General features: G+C 35.8%; 1 protein-coding gene across 1 annotated transcript in view; it reads right to left on the bottom strand.

Annotated features, from left to right (window-relative positions):
- Positions 1–18,804, bottom strand: part of LOC137287440 (uncharacterized) — a 40,416-nt gene extending 21,612 nt beyond the window's left edge. Inside the window, exons 1-6 of the mRNA XM_067819710.1 lie at positions 18,508–18,804; positions 16,973–17,296; positions 15,300–15,460; positions 1,810–1,953; positions 698–786; positions 83–433 (exon numbers count right to left, since the gene is read on the bottom strand). Coding sequence (XP_067675811.1) covers positions 83–433; positions 698–786; positions 1,810–1,953; positions 15,300–15,460; positions 16,973–17,296; positions 18,508–18,588 — 1,150 coding nt within the window. The 5' untranslated portion in view covers positions 18,589–18,804. The remainder of the gene's footprint in view (positions 1–82; positions 434–697; positions 787–1,809; positions 1,954–15,299; positions 15,461–16,972; positions 17,297–18,507) is intronic.
- Between the last annotated feature and the right edge of the window lie 532 nt (positions 18,805–19,336).

Here is a 19,336-nt window from a genome sequence, read left to right as displayed (position 1 = left end):
AAGGACAAATGACCTGGTGAATTATTAGGCAACAGATTAGATGTATCATCATCAGAAAATCTGCCCTGGATCATCAACCCACCTGAGAGTATAAGAATCTCCTGCTCCTCTGCTGCTGACAAGGCTTCACCCATCCCCTCTTCCTGCTCAGGCAGGATGGGCCTCTTCGTACCTGACACATTGTCATTGACTGGGGTTGCCTCTCTACTGGAACGAGACCTGGCACTGCGAGATCTTGAACTGTGAGACCTGGTACTACGGGTCCTGCCACTATTTGACCGACTGGATGACCCTTTAGCTGATCCCTGGTTACTTTCTTCCTCTTGAACCCAAAGCCCAGATTTTGTGGATGACCTTGACCTAATGCTCGATTCAGATGCAATTCGGGGTAGATTGACAGTTGGTTCCGATATTACAGATGCTGATGCTGACACTACAAAAATAAACATTCTATTTATTGACAATAATAAAATAAACAAACAATCCAAAAAGGTTTGAGACATTCTGAACTGCAAAAAGAATAAAATCTGTCAGACAGAAAAAACAGACTGGCGTAAGAGATGATGACATGGTGGGGCTTACTATGGAAGAGGTCCAAATACAGGAAGTTTGGTAAGTCTGATGCAAATATCGGCATAAAGAAACAAAAATAGGATTTTCAACAGGGAATCTCATTCTAATAAGGAAAGAGTTGTACCAGCAGATGCAGGTCGACCAAGATAAGTGGAGGACTTCAGGGATGCAGTGAGCTTCTTGCTGGACAGAACACGCTGCTTGGGGGTTCCACTGATGGTACAAACAAACACATGGATTTAGATTGATTATATAAGAGTTCAATAATTTATATTCTTATGACAGATATATGCTAAGCATGTAATCTATTTTCATCTATACGCCTCCAGAAATTAAAAAAATATCCTTTGAATAAATAAGTAGACAGTAATTTCACAGACTGCTTATTTAATCATCAATAACTCTATATCAAACCACACTTCTCTAGAATTAGGTAATGCATTTATCTCAAGAATACTAACTATCAGCCCCTATGGAAGCTACCATATATCCTGTTTCAAAAAATTATGCATTTAGATTACAACATGAATAAAAAAGTTTTTAATGAATTATGTAGCACTGCATTTAATCAACTCTCATGTCCACCACTGGCCAAAACATTATTTTAAGCAAACATCGAGTTATATCCCTTGTTTTCTTTACAAATATCCTATAGACAACTTGCGATGAGAACCAATTCCACAAACACCAACAACACTGCATGCGACAGTTTTTGATGTACAGAGTAATTGTTTACATTCCACATATAGCACATGCTCTCTGTTTGTAGGCTATTCGTGTCAAAGTTTGAATTAATGATTTCTAGCAAGTCATTAGGGATAATAAGTTTCTTACTGCATCAGTAGACTCTAAAGTGTGTGCATATGCCACAATATATAAAATATAGGCCAAAATATTGTCAAAAATATTGAAGTAAATGCATACTGTGATTCCAGCCTCGGCTTTTAATGCATCCTGATTTGTTTAAGGGGAGCAACTCTGTACAGTGAATTTTTTAAACTCAGACTAGTGGATCATCCGTGTCCCAAACTGAGGCAGAATATGTAATACTTCTATTCAAAGTTACCTGTGCCAACTTGCCAACACTTACCACAGTCACACACTCTAAGGAGAACATTCAATTTTCTGTCGCTGTCAAGCATATTCAGTTTGAGTCAGAAAACAACTTATGGTTTTACTTATTTCCTACTTTCACAGGAAGTATGAATACTATTATCGTTGTCAAACCCAACATACCTTTTTGATTCTGTGAAATCAGAAGAAGTCACAGATCTACCACCAACTGACCGTGGAAATGCTCCATCCAAGTCACGTAAGATCTCACGCAGTTCAGGTGACCTTGACATAGACCCAGAGTCACCTTGGGCATACTGGCGACTACTGTAATGAAAGGTGTTCAAGGTGAGGTATAGTGAGAACATCAAGAAAATATCTACAAGACAATATGATAATTCTAAAAAATTGTAAACACAATGTAAACAGAATTCAAAATTTGGTGACTAGTCCTATTGCAACATAGTTAGAACAAGTCTTTAACTTCAAGTACTAACAGTGTAGCATTATGTATTTATAAAACAAACTTGCATCAATGTCACTAAATTTTTTTAACTGCCCCAAACTAACTGTCCTTTTCTTTTGGGAAGATCTCCCCAGAATTTCAGTATTTAATCCAGAATTCTCTATGTGACACCTGTCCAGCCCAATACATCCTCTGTGTCACCATTACTAAATTCCACTCTGTTTTCTCTTTCTTGGAGTGGTGGCATAGCCTAGTTGATAAAGCATCAGTTCATCAGCCTGGGTTCGATTCCCGGCACAATGTATCAAGCTCATTCCTGGTGTCTCCTTCTGTGATATATAGTGGCATATCTGACCTCATTCACTCACTCACTCACTCACTCACTCACTCACTCACTCAACTTCATGAATCTCTCATCCCAACAGCCATCTGTACATATCCGTCTTCAGTTTTGTCCAAGATTCTCTTTATCACACATGATGAATCCCTCTATCCCTTTGCTGATTCCTCCCTCCCCCTTCCTCTCCTCTTGCCCTTAGTCAGCCTCTTGTTTTGACTCACTACCCTTATATGAATAATGGAATAATTGAGCAATCATACAACAAATCAACAAGGTTGCTAAAAGACAGTATCACAGTAACTGACAGGTCAATAAAGAAAACAATGTAGTCTTGTTATATAGGATAATGTTCATCAAAAACACTCATTTGTCTGTGTGGGAAACAAAAAGGATGCAAGCAACCACTATATTCTTCTACTTCACAGTTTTGTTAAAATTTCAAGAAAACCACTTATTTTTTGTAATACCTTAGTATAACATTTGTCAAATTTCTTATGGGAAAAAATATTATTTGGAAGGTACAAGCCACAACCTTTTTCCAAAGAAAATCAGTCGGTCTGACTCTAATTTACACACTCCTGATAAAAATATTGAACTATCTACGATCACTTAATGCATTTTGATTTCTGATACGGGCAATCTTTTCAAACCATTTTTTAGTCCAGCCCTACTCCTAATGTTTCCGTAGTCAACCAAAATATTGACAAAATGTCAACAAATCTATAAAGCTAACAGAGAGTTGACCTATAATCAGCCTAGGTCCTAAATTATAATACCTCATCTAAATACGGTCTTATCACGGCTGCTGCCACACTCCAGGATATCCCATGCTTATATATAATCTAAACCACAAATGTGTCTGAGTATTGCAACCTGCGGTTGATAGTTGTACATTGCTGTCAATATCAGATGTTCACAGCTATCACAATGAGAATAGTAAGCTTAAACTGTTGTACATTACACACCTTGATTTGTACAGAAGATGATAAAATTGGTCAAAATTAAAATTCTATGGGTGGAACATACAACAGATTTAAAACATACTGTTTTTTACTGATGAATAATCTCCATACAACATTTTTACATCTGCACGAAATTGATAACCTCCACTACCTCCCTAGAACAAAAATGGGTGATAAAATCTGATAGTAACTTCTTTATCATAGCTTGTCAGTAAGGCAAAACAGACTCGTCCTTTCAACAAACACCCTGTGTCATCTCTGATTTTCGATGATGCCTTCATATAACTGCTCAAGCTATTTTGCCAGCTGATAGTCAAGACTGTTTTTTCTTTGAGGCTAATGTTTTACATTTACATTAAATATTTAACAGAAAAAAAATGATACACATCCCTTTATATTTGTCCATCAGTATATTGGTACTACTATTACTGCAAAATCTACACTGTTGCAGCATATTGTCTTGATATCAAGACAAGTATTGGGACATAAATAAACTCTGATATATGTACCATGATATATACACTGTACATGGATAACAATGTAAAACCGCATTTGTTTGTCAAGTAAACGCTGATTCAAATATCCTGGAGTACCACTATACTGTTTACTTCAAGGAAGACCCTGATTCAACTATTGGTCATTAATCACACCCAAATATGTTCATGCTATACACCAAGTGGAAGTTAATGACATTAAATCATGTCACTTGTGAATATTCAGCCCAGGACACAATGGTCGGAAGATCACTTGTTGCTATAGTGACATGTCAACACTTTTCAACCAAGGGCTAACAGGTTTTCTAATATAGCCACTATACAATGCAGGCTCCACTGCCAACCAATATATTCAACAGTTCAAACCTTTTTTCATTTGCATGAATGTGTTCCTGAATATATAACTCTGAAGGAGAGTTGGACAGTCTGACCTAGTCAATTGCTGGGGCATTGTAACGCCTATTTAAACTACCAGGTGCTTGATAACAACTGAACTAACATGTTTCATACATGGTGACATTTCTCATCTGTGTTGGGTTTTGGACTGAAAATATACTGTTTCATGGGTGCAGTTAAAAGATATCACATATGACATCAGTTAAATCAGTTAAACTTTTACATAAATGAACAAGATATACTACTCACAAGAACTTAAAGACAACCCATTTCTTGACAAATCAACTTTAGCAATGTGAAAAAATCAGGTGTTCCTTAAGTTCTGTTGAGTAATATACAATCAATTATCATGAAAATATTTAATAGAAATATTTGTGCATTTTTCAGCTGCTGACTTCTTTCCTGTATCAATGCAGCTCTCTGCTGAATAATTTATATAAAATGTAACATTAGTGTGTGGCAAATAAGAATTTAAAAGGGTGTTTCTAGTGTAATTCAACAATTATTAGAGAAAGTTGACAACAAGTCAACAACGAGATTAGAGTACTTATTCAAAGAGAGTAAAGAAGTTCCTCAAATATGTCAATAAGTATTTTGTCACACTGAAATTCATGGGTTTCAACAAAGTCATCAAAGTGTCAGAGATCTGTATCACTTTAGACCTACTATTATTCTGTTAAAGCAGCATTTGAAATAGCTGCCTGCCAGACCACCCGGGACTGCCAGATTCTCAAATTCACCTACCCGACAGATGGGTTAAAATTTAGACATGAATATGAAGAAATTCATCACATTTCAGGATAATACATTATTATTAATTCACTCATGAAAATAAATGATGAATTCCCATTGGATGATAAACTATGTTGCTTAGTTGTCAAACCTAGAATTTTTGCAGGCAGATAAGATAAGTTTTGGTCAGGGGTGGCAAGTTTTACATCCAACCAGCCCTGTGTAGCTTGGCTGAACATTTTTTGAGTTTCATACCCTGGTTAAATACAGCATTAAAACTTATTCAAAACAATATTCAAACTATAAGGAGGCAGTCTGTAAATAATCAAGTTTGAATGAAACAATCCTGTGATCAACAACATAAGCACCAATCTACAAAATTAGGAGACGGTGATGTGTGTCAACCACTTCAGCGAAACCTGACCATTACTTTCATCCACTTTTAGAGCATGCAAAAGAAAACACAACCATTAACAACCTGTATTATTGAAACATGTTTCCACACATTCAGTACATTACTTCTGTTTACATGCACCACGACACCTATACATATCACCATATCCTAGGGTTGACAATCCTCTCCATGTTATCATAAGCAATTTCATAATCTGCATGGATATTTCTGTGCTTGACCTCTGCAACACTGGTGATCTCCTCCAAACAGAGTTAGCCCCCTATCAGTGTTGTGGCCAAAGACACACACTCTCCAAACAGCTTCAAGTACTCTTATCTATGTCCAAGTTACTGAAGTGCCATCTTGAAACATGGAAGAACAGTATACTAAAGGCTTACTGTGTATTTGAAATATGCAATAAAGTCTGTCAACATGAAAATAACATACCCTCTTGTGAATACATACTGTTAATAACGTTACGTAACACTGTGGTTGGTAAGCATGAAATCTTTGGTGTATTCTATTATACAAATGTTTTACCCACAAACTGTTCACAAACTGCCCCCAAATTGAATTCAATGAGCTTTGTTGTAAGACCAAAACAAATAGCTCACAGCATGAAGTTTGTTATGAAGTAAAACTGCTCTCCCAGAAGTCAACATCAACATAACAGTTCATTATAATTTTGATCACAAATCCTTGATACAACCTTTAGGGGATGGACGCTTTAAAATAACTAACAGCAGGAGTCACGTAAACCACATATACCCAGAGTGATTCTGCCAAAACTAACATATCTTGGGGTTATGACTCGCTGTGAGAGAATAAAAGAAATTGAAAACTAACAGAAAGAAGCTGTTCATTTGAAGTGCTGTTGTCAAAAGACTTTCATTTCATCAAAAACAGTTGTAAGCTGCATACTTCTTAGCAGGGTATAACAAATTTATTGCTTTGCTAAGAAATGTATTTCCCTCCCAGGCAGGAGACTCAATCAAGGTCACATGTACCAAAAGTTTTATTCAAACTGTTAGCTAATAACACTTTCCCCAACATTTTGAAATATTATAAAAACCTTTCAAAACTTTTGAATATTACAGAATTTTTCTTCTTTCATGTGCATTTTAGAAGTTGAGTTGATGAAGAATGATGAAAATTTTTATAGCTACACAGCTTCTTTTATCCTATGAAAGGCGATGTTTTCACATCGATTCTAATGCCATTGTTTGCTTAACAATGATATTAGAATGTATGTCTCCTTTCATAGAATAAAAGAAGTGTTGTATATCCATAAAAATTGTCATCACTCTACTTCATTTTTGTATAAGAACTGTTTTGATAAAAAAATTAAAAATTGTTCAGTTAGGAAATAACTGTCTCAATGGACAATGAAATTCTATATGAAGTAAATAACCTGTAGGTCAAGTTTTCAAACATTAATCATTCTGCTCTGATGATACACTGACAGTTTGATATCCAGTTGACTAGCCCAATTCTCTAGACAGAACTCTACCATGTGATATCTACAATTATCTACCACAGGTGTACACTAGATTACATGACAACGCATGACACAGGCCGAACATTTAGAAAAATCTTTTAGCCATGATCAGATATTGGACAAGTGAGAAAATTCTTGCTTAACTATATCACTGTATCATTTGAAGACAGATTAGGTTCAGAAGACTAGCAGTCCAGGCAGGTTTGACTCAAGCCATCCAGTAACAGGAAATAGGCTCCAGACTATTTAGCATAGTCTCCCTTTAAGACACACCAGGATCCGCTGAACATGGTAAAATAAGAAGCCTTAATACAAAGGACAGACCTGATATACCCAGTGCAATACATTTTAAACCTATAGCAGTTACAATATTTCTACTTAGATTGTGATGTTATTCCAATATTACATCAAAATATTCAAAACGTACCTTTTTAAGTAGCTGAAAGAACCTTATCATAAAAGGAAATACACATGTTTTTCAGTAAATTAGAGAAGTGTATACTACAAATATTTAAATATTGAAAATACAATAAATTTTCACACGAATGAAAATTTCTTCTATAGGTGTGAGTGAAACACACAACAATATATTTCTAAACTATTTTCATCTTCAGTCAAGTATGAGAAACATTATACCAAAACAACCCCACTCTGAGAATAAGCTCTACAATGTTCCTCCTTAAAGCAGTGGTACAATATGGCTTTGAATGGTAAAGTGCACTTTCACAATGTGCTGTACAGATACAATGAGGTGAAATCAGGCAGAACAAGTCATTTCTCACCTATTGCTAGCATAGATGGCAATGGGTAAACTGATATCGACGATCCATTGACGACATGTCACAACAGTGTTGATGAAAGTGGCCCTTGATAAAGAATGCAAATAGCAATTAACAGACTGAAACTGAACTTCTCTGAAGGACTGTGTAGGCCTTGCCCATAATGAGATTCTCAGATTCAGTACAAGTGAATGATTATGGTGTTGATCAGAGCTTGTGATGTTTTGTCTTGCAATACACAAAATTTATTTTGTGTCCATGTACCTACAGCACTAAATTCACATAAGTACAGGAATATTTTACATGGAAAAATCACTAGTTCACCACCAGACCTATCTATGTGCTAAGGTTGGTGAAGAAACATGGAATGGTTTTAGAGTTCTGCTTCCAGAGAAAGAGTACTAGAACCAATTTCAGTCTAAGTCAAACTTGTGGCCATAAAAATGCAAGAAATGCTTTATTAAAAAATCCAAAACTAGTGAAGAAATTTCGGTGAAGAAATATTGAACAGTTTGAGTGTTTTGCTCTGAAAAAGGCAAATGTGCACAGATGCACCGACAGAGTCCATTTTGATACGTCCCTGTAAAAAGTGCTGCGGTGAATAAAAACAAATTACCATCTAATACCATCCAATCCCTACTTGATATCTCCCAATTACCAAGACACCACTGAGTCTATTCCAAATATCTCCCAGTCCTCAACTGATACCATCCAATCCACACCTGATATCTCCCAATCCACAACTAATATCATCCAATCCACAGCTGATATCTCCCAGTCCTCAGCTGATACCATCCAATCCACACCTGATATCTCCCAGTCCTCAGATGATACCATGTGACACTATCCAATCCACACCTGATATGCCCCAATCCATAACTAATATCATCCAATCTACACCTGATGTCTCCCAGTCCTCAACCGATACCACCCAATCCACGCCTGATATGTAACAAATGCATAACTAATAACATCGAATCTACACCTGATATCTCCCTGTCCTCAACTGATACCATCCAATCCGCACCTGATTTCTCCCAATCCAAAACTAACATCATCCAATCCACACCTGATATCTCCCAGTCCTCAATTAATACCATCCAATCTACCCCAGATACCAAATACAAATTACCATCAGATACTATCAGATACCACCAGATATACCATCAAATACCACCAAGATACCACCAGATATACCATCAAATACCACCAAGATACCACCAGATATACCATCAAATACCCCAAGATACCACCAAAGCAGCACCAGGTTGTTTACATCCTGTCCCCACTTTAAACAACTTATAAAACAGTTGACTAATCACTACCAGTACCACTTAAGGATGAATGTTTAATTTCACAAGGTTCCCCTTCCTTGACACTGTTTTACTGTATCACAAGAAGCACTTACTGACAGTTCTAGTCATGAAGCATGAAGGGCACCAGGTGAAAAGACACAAGGTAAATTCTGACAGATTAACGTAGTCAACCACAAACTGCACCATGGGAACTCTAAGTGACAGGGCAGTCTTTAGACAGCACTGGAGCTCATGTTCAATGCATGATGTACATTTTCTAAAGTTAGACATACATAATCAGTTTCCCAACTAGAAATAAGGATTTCCACTCCTCAGAGTCTAATACATCATGGGTATTTAGGTACAATATGCTTATGGAAGATTCAACACTAACACAAATTATCTTTGAAAGCAACTTGAAGAAATTTTCATGAAAAATAGTATATTTGACCATCTACTTCTCAAGAAACACACCTCAATGCATGGGTTTTACACTAAGTATGTTAACAATGTATATAACCACTGCTTTCTACATTGCAAATGGATAGATTACTCTGGAGGGAGGATTACCTTGAAATCTAAACCCATTCTTCAGTAATGACATATACCTGTGGATAAATCTTTGGACAAAAAAATAAATATACATTGAATTATTTAAATTTATGAATTTCATCCTTTTCAAATTCCTTGACAACATTTGTAGTTCATCATGTGTCAGTTGTGACTCTCCAACTCCTATGTAGTATTTTGTATTTGTAACGTCAGAACTGCTCTGAGTCTGTCATACAGACTCCAAAACAAATATATCCATGAGATCCTATGCACGTCTAGAATATTAAGCAAGTCTAGATAACCACAGTTCCTGAAAATGATGAAAGTCTCAGAGTTCCTTTTCATCAAAGCTTTTATTATTTTTTTAACTTTCTTACCCATAAAATATGTTCAACATGTTCATTTCAGAGACTATCAAAGAAAAACACTGTACTGTTAGTCTTTAACTAGCTCCCTAAGAATATTACACCTAAATCCTGACTGTCATGGCTTGTGGGTATATGTACTGAGTCCCAATACAGCTGAATCAACAACTACTTGATCCATGCTTACATAATGTATTTACCACTGAGGGATAAAACAACACACAGCCTAATGCCAAAGTAAGTGTGATAAGGCACAGCACTGGGTCTGTGACTACCCACCATACAAATCCAGACCATGGACATCCATTGATTCTTATAAAGCTCTTGGAAATTGCATATGAAGAATCACCAAACACGTTCAGTTGTCTTTCAGACACTGTGTCAGGAAACATTTCCCACTGACAATCCTATATTTTGCCAAATCAATTTCTTGCCCTTCCACTAAGAATCAGTATAACCAATCTACATCAGTATAAATAATCTCTTGTGAAGCTAATTTAATAAAAATTTATTCACACACATTTTTCTTTGGGATATATACTTTTATGCAGTCTCGTTTTTGTCCTTATAGTGTATTCATAGTTCATAATCCAATTCAATTGCTGAAGGTACCAGCCATTGAATACTAAGTTTTGTTGGTCAGATATTTTTAATGCACTAATAGTCTGAAAATAATTACTCTTACATTCAGGCTTATAAATTAGTACAAGTGTGCAAACCACTGGCATAACCATATCTCATTTTGATATCTTCAAAATGAATTTAATCGTGCAGTTATGCTGTGAATATTGTTGTGAATATTCTATACATCCTGACATTTAAGAGCACCAGAGGAGGCAATTTTATTGTGTTTTATTTGTTGCAGATGCTGATTTTTAACTTCTGAATCAAGCAGCTCAAGTAATCAACACCTATCAGTGAAGAAATCTTTCTCCAGAACCAACACAACCATTACCCTGAGAATGAAACCGTGCAACTGACAAGTTTATCCTTCAGATCTGAGTTCTAAATCTCACAAATACCCTCAGACATGTATTACCCCTTACATAGTAACTGAGAAATACAAAGATAGTCTCTGGTAATGAGAAACACAAAGATATGTCATGTATAGTAATTCCACTGTATTCATGACAAGCCAGGTGCTACAGTAGCAACACTGGCAGAATCTAATATCATCTTACACAAAGGCAGTAAGTGTATACTCTGATACCACTGGTACAATCTCTAAAGAAACTGTTAACTCTCCCAGCCAAAGTGGTCTCATTACCTGATAATATTATTACAAGTGAAATCTTACTCCAACTATATTGACATGTGGTCAATACTTGCACAAAGATCATTGTGTCCAGAAAGAACTTGTGTCAACTTCAGACTGGCATACATGTACACTGTTATTATTGGTAGGAAATTAAAATGTACTCTTTCTAATGATAGTCATATAATATACAGGCATGTTTTGTTTTAATCACAAATGCACACCAGCAGCAGGTATGGTAGGAGTGAATGAGTGAGTGAGTGAGTTTAGTTTTACGTTGCACTTAGCAATATTCCAGCTATATGGCGACGGTCTGTAAATAATCGAGTCTGGACCAGACAATCCAGTGATCAACAACATGAGCATCGATCTGCGCAATGGGGAACCGATGACATGTGTCAACCAAGTCAGCTAGTCTGACCACCCGATCCCGTTAGTCGCCTCTTACGACAAGCAGGTATGGTAGGAAATTGTTAATGTGTCATAAATATATTTCACTCTTTAAATGGGTCTCAGGTTCATTGTGTACAGCAGGACCTTAAAGGAGTGAATACTCAATGCCAATTGCCATAACTATTAAGGTCTAGACATGGTTCAGACTGACAGCCACAGCAAAACTCATTCAAGTAATACAAATGAGACTTTGTTTTCTTATTACTCAACTTTACGATTTTTGTCATCCAGTCACTCAAACATGGAAATGTAAATATATTCAACATGAGTGCATTACTAGAGTGAAGTCGTATAGGGAGAAGGAATACCTAATGAACAACAGTTACAAGATGTAATAGAAGAATAATGCTGATACAGTAAACAGAATCTACACTGTCACTGAGTGAGTTTAGTTATGTGTATTACTCAGCAATATTCCAGCTACATGGAGGTACTCTGTAAATAATTGTGTCTGGACAGAGCAATCCAGTGATTAACAGTATGAGTATCAGTCTATGTTATTTGGATATGATGACATGTATCACATGTTTCTAAACATAAAAAAAAAACTATAAAATACAAAAACAAAATAAAAGATTCACGCCTTTAGAGTCTCTGTAAAAGACATGTGTAAGCTAACTGAGTTTCCTGCAGTGGTTTGAGGAGAAGTGGATAAAGTACACCCCCTGTTGTATGGGACGAACAGGATGAACAGAACCAAATTCAACTAAGTTAAAAAATCTGTAGAAGCGACAAAATTTAGAAGCTAGATGAAAAAGGTATGAGAGTCGCAATGAAACACATGTAGAAGCTCAATCAATTCTGTTGAGCTGTTTGTGTGGAGAAGTGGATAGACTTCATCCCCTATAACACTAAATTCAGAAAGAATTTCAACAAAATTTATGTAAGTTCAAACGGCATTAAAACTGGAAAAATAAATAAGATACAAAATCAAAATATGAGGTGCACACCCTTAAAGTCCCTATAAAGCATACATGTAATCTAAACGAATTCCATAAAGTAGTTGTTGTGGAGAAGTGGATTATAAATGTACACCCTCACTTCATCCCCTATTACAGAAATTACAGTAGAAAATTTTTTGCAAAATGTACCTAAGTTCAAATGTCACTAAACTTACAAAAAAAACAATAAAATACAAAAACAAAATGTGAGATGAGTCCCAAGAAAGTCCATATATAACTTCTTTCAATTCCATAAAGTAGTTTTTTGAGGAGAAGTGGATAGAGTACATTCCCTGTTTCATATGGACAGAGGGTAAACCCACATACCCCAAGCCATATTATGGCAGGGGCATAAAAAATGTTGCTTTGGGTTTTTTACCATAATACAAACATATGGTATGTTAAACAGTTTTATGAGAGGGAAACAATGAATGTGTTTTGAAAGACACACTACAATATGTAACATTCAGCATTTCTTGGCTCCAAACAATTATAAAAATATTTCCCAGCATTATGCATCATAATCTCACTTAATGTAAAGTAAATTTCTACTCTCTAGCAATGTTGACAGTAATAAAAATATGTTGATAACACTAAAGTGTGTGTCTATTGTACTTCGCTTTAATAGATCGATAAATATGCACTGAAAAGTCAATACTTGCATTACCATATCAATGACATATTCTGATCACTAACATTGATCTCACAGATAATCAATAAAATACTTAAAGCTTACATCACCAGTCTGTCAATCACAGACCACAGCACTGACAATGGAATATGAACCTTTGGTTTTTTATGTCACTAATTGTTTCAGTCTGTCAATATGCACTGATACAATTTGGGAAAAAACTTGAAGAAAATCAAACACATGGTCAAGTAAAGGGCAGTACAAATAGGTTTTTCCATATTACATCAATATGTTTTCATAAATGAATCAGTATTTACAATTTAAGTCAGACTTTTGAAGATATTGTTTTTCCCAATGGCTTTATGGTTGAGGAATGTGACCAAGTACTCAAATTCACTTTGCCTTGACTTAACATATTTCGTTTAATTAAATGAGAAATAGGATATTTCAGATTTTTGTCCTTTCTCTTATAAAATAACTTAGCTCACACTGCTGTTCATAAATTTGATTTACTAATATTAAGATGTATAAACAATTCTTGATTCATCCACCTGAGCACACTGACCAAGGAAATTTGACAAATACAAACTTCACCAGGCCTTAAATTTATAAATGCAGCTTACTTACTTATGTTTTGCAAAACCATATGTGAGATACATGTGATTTATCACAGTTATTTTCACCTTCAAACCAAACAGAATTTCTTTCTGTATTCCTTTTCAGTGACATTCTGTTTGCATCAGAAAAAGATTTGCAAAAGACGAAAGAGAGGACTACTATAAAAGGGACATGTCACAGGGTTAAGGAAACCATGGGAACCAGTTGATATAAACAACCAAACAATGACCCATTGCATGTCACCTACATATTCATTGTAAAACATCATTATTAGTCAGCTGACTCATGGACTCCTCATAAACACCAGCAGAAAAACAAAATGTGCGTGGCATGCAGATCAACAGATGGTACAGCTTTATTAATTTCCTTTCCTCCCTCTTACAAAAAGCTAAATGGTTAATCACCATAGCAACAGAAAAGATAAACATCACACACCCATTTAATTACAAATAAATCAAATCTGCCAATGTTTTTGAGACACACAGGTAGAAGCATATGCGGTACTGTTGTCTTAAAGAAGAAAATTACCTCAGGAAATATGTTAGGTGAAATTAATTCATTGATTGACGAGAGTGATCACTACCCTGGGTCATTTTCCTTTGTTACACAAGGAAACTACACCTCCGGTAATAAAGTATGCACTGTTGCAATGTGCCAACATTATTGTTTCGTTACCTTGGGGAGCTCAATATTGGGCAAATTTTATTGTCCATGCAACTGAGTCAGAAATCGCAATATCATTTAGCATAACTCTGTGACAATTGGAATTATGTGTATCAAGTTTCATTTCTACTTTAACTGGGGGAATTGTTTACAGAGTTGAGAAATTTACAAGAAACTGCCAGAAATTTCAATGTGTAGCAGTAAATATTCAGTAATTGCTTTAAGGTTGAACCTTTAAAATTTTGGTTGACAAACTAAGCTACCATACATTTTGCTCAAATAAAAAGATACTTTGATACTGTGTTTGAATTAGGATGCGTTTTCTGGGTTTTTTCAGGATAAGATGCTCATGGCAAAATTCTTCATTTTGTGACCTGTGATATTGGTTCAGAATGTCTCTGAAATGGAACATTAAACATATCTATCTATGTAAATTTCTGAAAGACTGAAAAATAATTTAGAGGCAGCCAAGAGTTAACAAAGTGGATCATAGACACCACCACAACTGCACTAACACAAAGAATTCTGTGCTGACCTTGACAGAGACAATCCAAGAACATTCACACAAACATCTCATTGACTCCACACATGCACTATCATTAGGTGATGGGGTAGCCTGAAGTGCTTAAGGCATTCGCTCATCATGCTAAGGACCAAGGTTTGATTTCAAGCATGGGTACAGTGCGTGAAGCCCATTTCCCTCTCCCCAGCTGATATTGCTGAAATATTAACAAAAGTGGCATAAAACTCACTCACTCACTCACTCACTCACTCACTCACTCACTCACTCACTCACTCACTCACTCACTCACTCACTCACTCACTCACTCACGTCTTACCTGGACCTAGACTTCAGATCACGGAGATAAAAATCCAAATCCGCTCCTGGTTGAGAATGAGCATCAAACTCAACATCTTCTGGTTCGGGAGTCTGACGTACGAACTTCAAGAATGTTTTATTGCGTGGATCTGATACACTAGAGTTTTCTCTGTCATACTCCTAAAGAAAGCGAAAAAATAGAATCTTCACAGTACATGTCAACTTCTCTAGTGTGGTCTATTTTTCCATATCAGAACATCTTCCATTTTAGGGTCAGTCGTATGATAAAACACATTTTTTCGATGACCTGCAATATACTGGATTACCAATTAGACAATAGTCATTTACATATTACAAGTGGTACCTGATAAGAAGATGATCAACTGATTTCTTAATACAATGGCTCTAAAGTTAAATCAGTGTATCTTTTATAGCCATAGACAGAAAACATGGCATATGGGGTAGAATTAGCCTTCAGCAATCCATGCTTGCCATTATCGGCGACTTACCTGTCGTAAGAGGCGACTAATGGGATTGGGTGGTCAGGCTCACTGACTTGGTTGACACATGTCATTGGTTGCCAATTACACAGATCAATGCTCATGTTGTTGATCACTGGATTTTCTGGTCCAGACTCAATTATTTACAGACCGCTGCCATATAGCTGGAATATTACTAAGTGCGGTGTAAAATTCAACTCACTCACTCACTATACTATTGCATATAAAGAGGACTGGGATGCTACACCATGTAATGATATGATAAATATTGCAATATTTCACCTGTGATACAATACGTATCACCATATATACACCCTGAAAGAATGATTTTTTTTTATTTTTGTATACAATACAATACAATATGTTGTGATAACCAAACAAGTAACTCTATCATACTTGTGTATTTTTCTCTAAATAAGAATGTTTAAGATAATACTGTTTTGAATATGCTGTGTATCATTTCATATCAATACACCAGTCAACGATACGACAGCTGTATCACACTTAAATGCATCACGGTGTATCTGTGCATCAGTGAATAATCCCAACCCTACAAATAAATATACATAACGGAGTCTGAATCAGGCAAACTAGTGACTGAAATAATGAGCTATGATTCATTACATCTCAGAACAATGACATCAGATCCCCAAGTTAGTTGATTCACATGGGATGGGATCTTGGGACCTTCTCTGACTTGCAATCCTTAATTTTTTAGTATTCTCCAGATGAACGTATTTTAGTGACATGCTCTAACCATACATTTTTGTTGTTCTTTCTGTTTTATTATGGAAGTGGCAGTATTTCAGCTTTATGGTAGTGGTCTGTGTATAATCAAGTTTGAACCAGTGATCAACAGAATGATCATCAACCAGTGATATGATGACATGTCAACCATGTCAAGAAGCCTGACCACTGAATCCCATTACTCGTCTCTTATGACAAGCATGGGTTGCTGAAGACCAATGGTCTGACTAAAAAGACTCTTCTAGTTACTTCCACAGATGACAAAGTACTTATTTTTTAGCGAAAACATTAAAATTACAATTGGTGGGAAATATCAATAAATATGTAACAAAAGTAAAATAAAAAGAAATGATATCAGAAAAAGAGTACAAAAAATAGAAATGAATAGAACTTTTTTTAAAAAATGTAAAAGAGTCAAACTGAGATATTGCTTTAAAAAACTGACCTGGCCTCCATACTGAAGCACAGACTTGCACAGCCGGTCTAGCGTTCCAAGTTTCAAACTCAGGTCAATCAGATGTTTCCCTTTCTGTTTTCTGCGAAACTTCTCACTTGGAACATTGGTTGTTTCAGTATCATCTGGAGCTGTGAACAGCAACAGTGCCCCTTTCCGAGTCAGAAAGGTTTTGGGTAGGTCCAGTTTCCCATCAGAGTTTTGGAATCTGATTCCATAGTTTGCTGTGGTGGGTGCAGAGTTTGGCCCACGAGGAGAAACAGTAACGCCATGACAATGTGGTCGAGTGGATTGAGATGTTTGGGGGAAGATAGTCTGAAAAAAATGGTAACAGGGTAGATCTATAATTATAAAGGCACACTGGCAGATATTCTTATAATTAACGTAGAGATTGTACCCAAAAACATGTCAAGTCCTGAAAGTGCCTTGCCATTATTGTTATTTTAATTCTTCAAGAATGTTGGAAATTAGTATTTTTAATTCTTCAACAATGTGAATGTCGAATAGGAACAGATAAATGTTTTAAAATGATTATACTACCCTTCTCACACCAGTATTCAAAAGATGATAGTATTATGTATCAACACCAGTGCATGACACAAACACAAACCCCAGTCAGACATAAGGGCTGGAAACTATAAAAAGCTGGAAACTTTAAAATGTTTCCAGTCCAAAATGGGTAAAAGGGAGGGGGTTGGTGTCACACTGTACATTCAACTGTATAAAAATCATCATCACAACCCCGCAAGCCATAAATTAAGAACAGTCCCTAACTAGACCAGAAAATCCAAAGAAAATAACTTGTTTTAAACTGAACTATCTGTAAAATATTATTTAAAATTTTAACTAGACCATAGGGCTGGCAAGCTGTAAATTTAGATCATCCATCAGAAATCTATAACTTGTCTCAGACATGAGGACGGGTTTATTTCATACACTATCAACACATTTCACATTTCCTATACAAAGGTTGATGCAGAAAGAATTACAGAAAGAATTTTTATAATTCATAATTAAAGGAACCGCTGTTAGTTACTTAATACCAGTTAATACATTTCCAGAAATGACTTCTCTAAATATGGAAAAAATGACTATTCATATAAATGGTAAAGTGATGATTTCTTAATCCCAAATGCATACGTAACAATTTAGAAAATGATACATATATGTTATTGGTAATGTATTTGTTCAGTCAAGTATTTTGTCAGTGATTTGTCATTTTCAAACATGTTCAAGAAATTAGCATACATGCTATATGCTACATTAAATATTCTCAAAAGAATATAAAAGTTGTTTTATCTCCCCCTAACTAAAAAAATATGCTTTGAAATATAATATTACATGAATCATTGACATTCTGTTACTTTGGTAAATCTTTTCTGTTACCTTTCTTCCTGGACATTTTATATACATTACTTCTAATTTTATGCGATAGGTAACTGAACTATATTTTTGGGAACATTGAATGGCTTTAATGCTAATAAAGAAATGAAAACATCCATACAAATGACACAGATGAGACTTACCGTAGTTTCCTTTCCAAGGATTAGATCAACGTCCCCATTCCACGACCCGTATCCCTTTGCTAGAGAACTAAGTACTGACATTTCCCCCCGAAATCCTAAAATTAAACTCTCACAAAAGAAGGTTTACATTTCAGGTACTTGTTTCACTATAAGTTGTCAACATCATGTAGTCAAAGTCCCCCAATCCAGGCAACTGCCATCTAACTGCAGACTTGTTGACACTTGAGTGTTCGCCAGGGACAACGGTTTAGGAGACACTCGCGCTGATCTTTCTCCAATAGTGTTCATGACAAGAGTGATATATCACTTCATTCAGTTCAATCACTTTCTGTGGGACACCTACTGGCTACCACCCCTCAGGTGGAAAGTAGACTGGTCCAATATTTTATGAGTGTGGCTTTGTTTTTATTATTGATTTAATCTGATTCTAAAGTATTACATTTTCCCAAAAGGGAACATTAATGTGTAGTTAAATGTTTCAAAATCTGATCCCGCCTTACACCCCTAATGTTTACATAATATTAGAATAGTCCGGAATTAAAAGCGCATGCGTGCAATCAAGACACGTACTTCCGGGTTAATCGTCAAAATGGTGAGTAGGTATAGGGGATGTATGTTACGAATCCATAGTAATCGAGCGCTGTTTGACGTTTATTTCAACTGACAACTATTGCACCGCATAAAATAGTATTGTATATATCGTATGCATTCAATATTGTTCTAATTTGGGGTATTTTATGTGTTACTGGAAGAAGATGTGCCACGTATCACTAGCCGGGATCCTTCTTCCGGTTAAACATAAACATTGCGATATTTCATTAAAATATAG

The sequence above is a fragment of the Haliotis asinina genome, chromosome 6 (assembly GCF_037392515.1).
Source record: "Haliotis asinina isolate JCU_RB_2024 chromosome 6, JCU_Hal_asi_v2, whole genome shotgun sequence".
Taxonomy (NCBI): Eukaryota; Metazoa; Mollusca; class Gastropoda; order Lepetellida; family Haliotidae; genus Haliotis; species Haliotis asinina.
Note: the sequence above shows the minus strand (reverse complement) of the source record. Positions and strands in the feature narration are given on the sequence as shown.